The sequence below is a fragment of the Tubulanus polymorphus genome, chromosome 12, assembly GCF_964204645.1.
Source record: "Tubulanus polymorphus chromosome 12, tnTubPoly1.2, whole genome shotgun sequence".
NCBI classification, from domain to species: Eukaryota; Metazoa; Nemertea; class Palaeonemertea; order Tubulaniformes; family Tubulanidae; genus Tubulanus; species Tubulanus polymorphus.
Genome location: NC_134036.1, coordinates 6,499,248 through 6,509,227, shown reverse-complemented (window position 1 = coordinate 6,509,227; position 9,980 = coordinate 6,499,248). Strand labels below are relative to the sequence as shown.

General features: G+C 38.6%; 1 protein-coding gene across 1 annotated transcript; it reads right to left on the bottom strand.

The window, feature by feature from the left end:
• Nucleotides 1-5,177: 5,177 nt before the first annotated feature.
• Nucleotides 5,178-6,637, bottom strand: LOC141914143 (uncharacterized). Its single transcript, XM_074805410.1, has 7 exons — nt 6,629-6,637; nt 6,398-6,477; nt 6,178-6,275; nt 5,930-6,057; nt 5,776-5,819; nt 5,473-5,624; nt 5,178-5,383 (listed from the first exon to the last, which is right to left on the bottom strand). Exons 1-7 carry the CDS (start codon nt 6,635-6,637, stop codon nt 5,178-5,180), a joined length of 717 nt encoding a protein of 238 aa, XP_074661511.1.
• Between the last annotated feature and the right edge of the window lie 3,343 nt (nt 6,638-9,980).

Here is a 9,980-nt window from a genome sequence, read left to right as displayed (position 1 = left end):
TCAAAGCTAGAGATTATGAGCATAGCTTCATTCGTATTTGAAATATCCTGCGTATCTCAGCGTTTTCTATGAATCGACTGTAACCGAGAGGGATATTGATTTAATATTACAGCGTGGAGTATGTATGTAAAACGCCTCGAGGCAGTTACTGTAAAAACGGTCAGAACTTTCTGTTTTCGACAGCGGTTTTCAGTATATATCATCTATTCGTGTAGATAAAATACATTCACACTGGTTACATGCACTGTGGTCCTTTCGAATGCCTATACTGTAAAATGGTTAACTATATCGAAATAGTTATTCAGATAATTGAACTAATCTATTCGATAGGGTTAACGTACTGTGAATATTCTAGATTTATCCATACTAATCAGAATCCTAGATCTATTAGCCCGTAGGGGTAGACAAGTTGATAAAAGACAAATCATCCTCGCTGGCGTAAATGACTTGTTGAAGTCTATCGAATTGAGAAAATTTAATTGATATATTCATTAATTTGATAGGATAAACGCAACTGAACGTATAAACATTCTAGATTCATCCATATTGAACATAACTCCGGACGTATCGGCCCGCAAAAACCGTAATGTTTCCAATGTCTCCGTTTTTAACGCATGCGCATTAGTGAGTGTTGGTGAAAGTCCAGAAATCGGTTGAGTGCGCAGGCGTCACTACATGTCAGAACTTTCAAAACTGGGTCATGTCAGGACGCATAATGAATGTGTGTTTTGATGACTCCATGTTTCCGTTTCTATTAGATTCGAATCCCACAATAAATAATTATCTTATTTCATCTTATTTCAATTTGATTTGAACATTGATGACCCGAGTGTCACTCGTTTATTTTTGTGGCGCTACCAGATTCGAGCCCCGAAAAATACTGAACTTATTTCATTTCAATTTGAACTTTGATGACTCCAGTGTCGCTGATTTATTTTATACGACGCTATCACGTTCGAATCCCGAAAATGCTGATCTCGAAATGGTAACCATTATGAACTTTGGTGCACTTTCTATGGTGATCCCCAATGTCACTGTTTATTTTATTTATTTGGATTCTTTTAATTGTATTAACATATAATACGCAAGCATATGATACGAGATTATTTAGACATCACGATCCCGCTGCTAAAGTTCACGCTGGTTCATTTCAAGCGAATACCGTACTGTGTGTGACATGACCCAGTTTTGAAACATGTAAACACTGTCATGACGCCTGCGCACTGTACTGATTTCTCGACTTAGACTTTTTCAACACTTACTAAGCCTAATGCGCATGCGTTAAAATGGAGACATTGGAAACATTACGGTTTTTGCGTATCGGCCCCACTCCGCGCGGTTGCACCACCGCGCGGGATTTAAGCGAAGCAGCAAACACAAACATGGCCAATTTTCAATGATAGAAATCGTGTGTGCATTTCAATTATTTCGGCTGTTAGGGTTTTAAGGCACAATATAAGTTGATGATGTGATATGGCGATGTTAATTAATGATAATTCCGCAGTGAAGCTAGTCACGAACGGTGCCGATTGAGTGTACAGCTGCCAAAAACACTGAAATGTGCGTAGTTGCGTAACTATTTGCAGTGAATTGCAGCGAAACATGAAGCCTTAACGGCCGTTTAAAAAACAATTTTACCAATCGCAATTGTAAAATAAAAATGAGATAGAACCTAAGTTAAAATTCTGGCCATTTCTAAAATGTTATTACTAATTTTTAGCCAGTGCCGAACGTTTAGTTTTCCAACAATAATGAAGGGTGGTAGGTAGTCATGCAATTCAAGTCATCGTTTATTACACGTTACTTCCGTGTTGTTGAAAATCTCGCGAGTCCTGGACCAAACCCCATTGAACAATGTGATCTGTGTGCTGGCCACAAATGAACACAGATCACACTACACACCACACTACACACTCCAGTACCCACAGCTTTCATATATCCATCCAAATATTTAGAGTGTCTTTCTTCCTGGATTTATTAACCCATATGGGTAGAAAAGTCTACTGAGAAAAGATATCTTTTGGGTAAGAACTAATCCTTGTCATAGGCGTAAAAGACTTCTGATTTTACGGTTGCGCTCAAGTCTCTGCCGGGATATATTTGAACTCCATACCTAACCCACTCACTGTGGATTGCCGTGCTATTTAAATTAGTTGACGATAGTGATGATGAAACATCCTTGCCATCCATGTCGTCCTTTCTTGCTAATACCCACCAGCCACCGATTTCTGAGTCAACTTTACCTATGTTTTCGTTGATGCAACCGGCATTGTCGTTTACGCCAGCAGCCTCATCTACAATTTCGGCTAGTAGTGATATTCAACCTATCATTTTAACTACGCATACCCAATCTGCCCATACACTTTCAACTCCATTTGCGGCCGGGATTCAGTCTGGTTATGTGCCTACCGGTGCTGTTGGCATACATACGGGTGCAAATGATACACATTCCCGTGATGGTATAGCAGATATCAACTTTAATGATTTCGAATTGATACAGCCTGATACGCCTACAATTCAATTCAGAGTACTGACGAGTGGCGAGTTATCACAAGAAGAGATAAATCGCATTGAACGGGAAGTATACAACCTTCTGGTTCGCAGAACAGCCATGGTCGAAGATATGATAAACGCTTTTTGTGATGCATCGGTGATGGGGAAAATAATAAATGCTCGAATGATACTCCCTAATGGAAATGTTGAAGCCGGAGAAGGACACGGTGTCTTTCGAGAGTGTCTTACTGAATTTTGGTCAGAATTTAGAAAGCAATGTATGACGGGTAGTAGTCAGATGATCCCTCTCATGCGCCATGATTATGGCACAGAGAAATGGGAGGCTGTAGGACGCATCATCAGTAAAGGATTTCAGGAAACATCATATTTCCCAATATTCCTCGCGCAGCCATTTGTTTCCGAATTGTTCTTCCAGCAGGATGATAGCGTAGACTTGGTCGAATCATTCCTGAAATATGTTTCTCCGTCTGAGGAGCTGGTATTTCGACGCGCATTGGCTAATTTCGATGATGAGGCAAATGACGTCGAAGAGATAATAGACATACTGGGGGGATATGAATGTCGGAAACTTCCTACGAAGGAGAACTTCTCCATGTTGATTCGGGAAATTAGTCACCAGGAATTGGTGCAAAAGCCGAGATTTATAGTTGATTGTATAAAACCTATGATACAGAAATATGTAACAATATCATATAAACAGTACCTCGATCTTTGTACGGATCTTAAACCCTCCTGTCGCAAAGTGGTAGAATTACTTTCTTTTCCAAACGTTTTGTCAGCTCCTCAGTCAAATGTTGCTACGTTACTGAAGATATATGTCAGATCATTGGATGAAAGCATGTTGTCTAAGTTCCTCCGCTATTGTACTGGTTCTGACATCTGTAACTGCCAAAAAGATTGACGTGACCTTTACTAAGGTAGACGGTCTCCAACGAGCTCCAGTTGCTCGAACATGTGCCCAGATATTGCAGTTACCAGAAACATATGACGAATACGTCGAACTGAAACAAGAATTCGATAATATTCTCCAGAGCAATGTTTGGGTTATGGACTTCGTATAAAATTATTCTAGAAACGCAATGACGTAATCCACGTAAGTTTCATATTTTCAAAGTTGGATCAAAACGTGTTTAAGTTCTTGTTTAGGCCAAAAGTGGTGTGTTTATTTTTAATATTGCCAGCCCTGATGTCGTTTCTTTTATCATAGAATTACTTAGTGACGATCTTTTTAATGATAGAAGTAATTATTCATGCAGTGCATTTTGACCAGGTTCTACAGTTCTCGGTTAAGTTTGACTCTAGAGTTAAAGCATTGGAAATATTGAAAAAAACCGACTTTACTCTCGAGTCAAACCTTACCGAGAGCTGTTAAACTTGCTCCTTATATTTGTCGTTTCAAATCAGGGCATCAATCATGAACAAATACGTTTTTTGTTTGTATTGAAAACAGGGCGATTTGGGGGTGCCACTTCTCTGCTGTCAAGTTATGTTTTGTCTCGAAATTGTAAGACAATCATCTTTAAGTACATATTGATATATTGTATCAACACGGTATTAAAACGTAGGTAATGTTTTAAGGCTTTTAAGAGAAACTTTGATACTTCGATTAAAATATTCAAATATCTTCGCTTCATTGCGTTTTCGTTCTTTCATGGTGTCTCACTTTCACTCGAGCTGCAAATGATATCGTAGTACGAAAGTGTCATTGGCACGTATTCGAACACGATTAAATTATAGACTGTCAAAATTGCACATTCATATAGAGATCCAGTGGAACTCGTTATAACTAACTGGGATACAACGATTCATCGGACATAACAAATACAAGATTGTGTCCCACATTAGACAATTTGATTAATTTCACACTGGATATGACGAAATATCTGTTAATATGAACAATATTTTCTGGTCCCCAGAGGTTCGTTGTAACGAGGTTCCAATGTATGCATCTTCACCTGTCGTGGGAATCGAATTCACTAAGCTAAAGCCGTGTTCCCCGAACCCCTTGATCTCACGAGTCGTTGGAGTCGTTACTAGCCGACCAGAATCCGGTCGTACCAATCACAGCGCTTTAAGCAAACGACATTATAGGCTTCTGTTGATTTTCCCGTTAAATGGACCAATCAGCGTACGAGGAGGTATTTCAACCAGTAATGAAATCACGCGTCGTGAGGCAAGGGGGTGGTGGAAACGAGTTCGGGGTGCGATACCAGGCCCCTGGCATGCGAGGATGAAAGATATGTGACTTGTCCATAAGACCACTTTTTAAACAACCGCTTCATAGAACTTTCTCAAAATAAATTTAATCAAAAATACATCTTTTTGAACCATACGCAAATTTATTCTGAAGCGTTTTGAGAATAGCGGATACTGGAGTACGCTTTCGCAGATAATTCTCCATGTAAATTGATGGCACGTGTATTCTATTTCTGAGACACCTACTTGAGATGGGGTTGGATAGCGAATTAAAACATGGGTAGTGTTAGTATGATGTATTACTAAGCCCAAACAGTCGCATGAATCCATGAAAAATTACAATCATATTCTTTTCAACGCGTAACGTGTATCATAGATATATTTGAATCTTCGAAATACATCATGAACAGACAACACATAAACCGTGCAGGCAAATACGTATAAAAATGATTCTAACATGTATGCTCTCAGAATTGAGTTAATAGCCAGTCATACAAAGCAGCGGCTTCTGGGGTTGATGTCGGTCTTGATTGTTGTCCCTGCCTCGTTATAAGATCACACATCGCTGAAATGTCCGGATCACAGCCTCTCGATTCATTCGGCTTACTACAAAATTCCTCTCGAATTTGCGGAAGTAGTCCAGCGTCCACTGGAAATTTGTAGTCTATCGTGCCTGAAAATATTATTTCGTATTATCAAGAAGTGATAAAAACATCGTAAACTTAGAAACCTATGCTCATTTTTATACAGCGTATTTCGTACCGTAATATTCCGGCGAGAAGTATAATAGATCAGGTTTTCCGGGTGGAACATCCACATTTCGTTGAGGCCTGATGGCATGTGTATTCCACTCCTGCACGAAATCCTGAAGATCGGCATTTATCAAATCAAAAAAACAGTATCTTAAGGTTTGACTGAAAAATATTGGAGAAAGGGAAATTACTACGTGGATCACAAAAAATCGCCACGCGCTTTAAAGGCGGGTATTTAACCTACATGTGCACAACGTCCGCGGTAGATAGACTTCCATTTTCCTCCATATCTTTAAATACGTTCATTCAAAACTGAACAACTTCGTTTCGAAGACTTCGCCACCATCGTTCAATGCGCTTAAAACAAAGAAAAATAAAATAATTGGTGAGTTTTGAAGTATCTTAAGTTGGTTCTAGCGCAGAAATGGGGATTGTCCAAATCTACCCATATTAATGACACCACGAACCTGATTACTCGTAGATCTACCCACAAGAACGCACGTTTCGTCGTCATATTCTGCTCTAAAGGCCTTCTGAATCGCTGCAATTCTGCCATTTTCGGTTCCAGCGTCCATACGGATGCAGCGAGGAACTGCTGAATGATGATATAAAGATGACGGTCAGAGTATTATCTTAATCGACGATTGATAACAGATAATTTTTCCCAGGCATAATTTCGGCACATTGTGTATTTATGTATGACAATTCTATCTACCTTCAATGTCCTGAACAAAATCTAAAAAGTACCACGCAACCACCTCTGGGTCATTATTAGTATTTCCAACTCGTAACCAAAGGATTCGTCGGGAAAATCTTTTAAATATAGACTGTGTTTATGAACATGTTCGACAAACCAAATTCTGAACTTATAGCAACTGTTGTTGATAGGTGGAAATAATATCTTTTAGGATATATCAATTATATATTATGTTTACCCATCTATACACCCATGAATCGGGAAACCAAAAGGCTTGAGCTTGTCATAACCATCAAGATGGACAAGATAATTGGGACCCTTGTTAAAGTAACATGATTTTTGACCTCATTTCGTTGTTTACATCGCTTACTGTTCAGCGTCGGCTCAATCAGCAGGTGCGCGCTGCAACGTCATTAAAGTGACAGCTGAGATATAGCGTCTATAGAAATGCGTTGCATTTTGAGGAAACTCCGTCCATTTTTGTTATATCTCAATGCCAGATTGTTTTAAGCTTTGAAACTGGTCAGGGAGGTAGAAGGATCTATTTCATGTTGAAATGTAAATATGTACTGGGTCTCTCAATAGTTTATGCTGTTAATGTTAGCTGGTTAGCTGTGGTGATGTGTATCTTTCACTGGCCGCTGTTCAGGCAAAGAAGGATAGAAAATACCGACAAATTATCCGGTATTTGAAATTTTGATAATATGTCTCGATATTTCAACTATATCTATTTCGATCATTATAAATGATGAAAAATTAGATTTTCACAATTTACTATTTAGGAATTTAAGGTATCTTCTCGTATATATTATCGACAACTAAAGAAAATGCGCTTCTTTGTGCGGATTAGGTCGAATTGCTTGATTTCATTCACTTCATATATCCCGCTGCTCAGACATTTCTATTCGTCGCATATATATAGATCCGATAAATTCACGGCTTCGATGGCCACGTATGCGGAATGTACTAATCCTAAGTGTGTCACCTGAATTCCGACTGTTGTTGTACGGCTGAAGGAGGGTCTGTAGCCGTTTATTCTGCATAGGATACATAAGGTATATATTCGTGCAAGTTAAAATTACGTTTAACCAGTTTAATTTATAAATTCACACGTCACGAATTCATTTATAGCATTGTCCGACCGTTATTACACGTATCGATAAAAAGCTGAATTTCTTAGATTATCTAAACGCGGGAAATGCTCGATATACTTTCCAACTTTTCCGACTATGATAATTTTACCGAAATTTATTGATGCAAGGCTCGGCAAAGTTCCATTTCACGGGTCTAAAATGAATTATACCAAGAGCGGTCTCATTTCAGTTTCAGTGTTTGTTTTTTGTTCGAGGTTTGGATATCTTTCATTTTTTTCTGTACTTCCTGTTCGTTTGCATTTTGCAGAAAGTTGTAATAACGATGAATCTATGATGATACTGACGCGGGTGGTGCATTTCGCTGGCATGGCGAATACCGCCGATGTATTCCGTTCCATACATGGGTCGACGCGTTCACACCTGGCCTTCGAGACCTGCAAGAAATACATCGAATAGATTTGAATCGGAGGTTTAATTTCGAACGATGTAGATAGTGTCTGGCACTCGGGTCAACTATAACGTGAGTTGAATCAAACAAGATTATTTCGACGTATACATTTCCGGGGACGGAGTGAACCTCGGTGGGGATTAACCGATTTGACATCCTTGGATTTGTGGAATCTCACTCGGGCAACAAACAATTTTTTTCGATTTATTCCATTCCTACTTTTAGTTTTTGAACAAGCAATTATCCGGGGTCGTTTGCACAGTCATGGCCTAGACCTAAGACCAGTCTAATACCAACTTAGTTCTATAGCCAAACTAACAACTCAAGACCAGTCTTAAGATTTAAAACCACTCTTCGACATAAGTCGCGACTGTGCAACTGGAAATAATTTTTCAATGATTCTTTTTTGTAACGCGCCTAGTTGTTATTTATTTCAGATCAGCCCTCATTCCTCATTTTCACATCACGAAGAGCCGATTGCGAGACAGACTGAACCAACTCCGTTGACACCAGACCTTTCGATTCAATCCACGACGCTGCGCCGCACTTGATGGTGAGCATAGATTTTTAGGCCAGCCGTAGGCTGTGTTTTGGTGTTGATTTTGCGTTCTCCACTCGTGTTGGTGTTGTTTAATTCCTCCGAGTATTAGGGTTAATAGATATTTCTCTGACTCCAGAATAATAATAACACTTCTCGTTGATCTAGGTTTCTTTCTTTATTCTGCCAATACAATTCTTATTCCTTCTTACCCTACAGCTCGTATCTTAGGCTTCTCCGCCACTCTCGAATCTCTAGACCCCCTTACTGTGCTGACCCTCCCTATTCATACTATTTCATGTTACTCGCGACGTATGCTTCTGCATATGTTATACGTCACGAGTTGATTACTTGTTATTACACGTATCGATAAAAAGCTGAATTTCTTAGATTATCTAAACGCGGGAAATGCTCGATATACTTTCCACCTTTTCCGACTATGATAATTTTACCGAAATTTATTTATGCAAGGCTCGGCAAAGTTCCATTTCACGGGTCTAAAATGAATTATACCAAGAGCGGTCTCATTTCAGTTTCAGTGTTTGTTTTTTGTTCGAGGTTTGGATATCTTTCATTTTTTTCTGTACTTCCTGTTCGTTTGCATTTTGCAGAAAGTTGTAATAACGATGAATCTATGATGATACTGACGCGGGTGGTGCATTTCGCTGGCATGGCGAATACCGCCGATGTATTCCGTTCCATACATGGGTCGACGCGTTCACACCTGGCCTTCGAGACCTGCAAGAAATACATCGAATAGATTTGAATCGGAGGTTTAATTTCGAACGATGTAGATAGTGTCTGGCACTCGGGTCAACTTTAACGTGAGTTGAATCAAACAAGATTATTTCATGTCAAATCAACGAACCGAAACTGTAACGAAATTGGACAGAACTCTTTCGATATCAATACATACAACAGTTTAGATCGACGAGTTGATATCGACGCCATTGGGTTCGAGTCCCGATTATTCCAGCGGTTCAGAGGTTTTATGGTGTAATGTAAATTTCGACAAATAATGAAACTAGGATTTCGGCAAATAATGCAACTAGACCTTAGATTTCCTTTTCACTAAGCCGAAATATTGAAAAGCAATGGAATACAGCAGTTAGATTGACGAGTAGGCGCCATAACGGCATGATGCATGATACAAGATAATTTGGGTTCGAGTCCCAATTATTCCAGCAGCAAAGTGGTATTAACTTAAAATTGAAATTTTGGCTAATATAAGACCGGCGCTTCAATTACTTACTGAAAAACCCTGGAATATTTCATACGCCTGTTTTTTTTATCCCCATAAATTCCTTATGAACAAAAATTTTGAATAGCGGCACATTATTAGGATTATCGTATTCTGGCTAATTACATAGATTCAAACCAAAAAATAACAAGAACTGATCGTAAATTATGAATAATAAATAATTAATTTGAGTTTAAATTAATACTAATTTCAAAGGTCCAAAGCACATACAATGAGTTTAATTGAAGACAATGATTAATTTCAAAGGGTAAAAGCCTAAACAATAAGTTTAATTAAGGACAATAACCACAAGGCTAAACAATGGGTTTAATTGAAAACAAAACTAATTTCATAGATGAATTGAAGGAAAAAACTAATTTCAAAGATTCCAAGCCTAAACAATAAGCTCAATTGAAGACAATAACTTATTTCATAGATTGCAAGCCTAACCAATGGGTTTAATTAAACTAATTCCAAACATTTTTATCAAAAACAACGAGT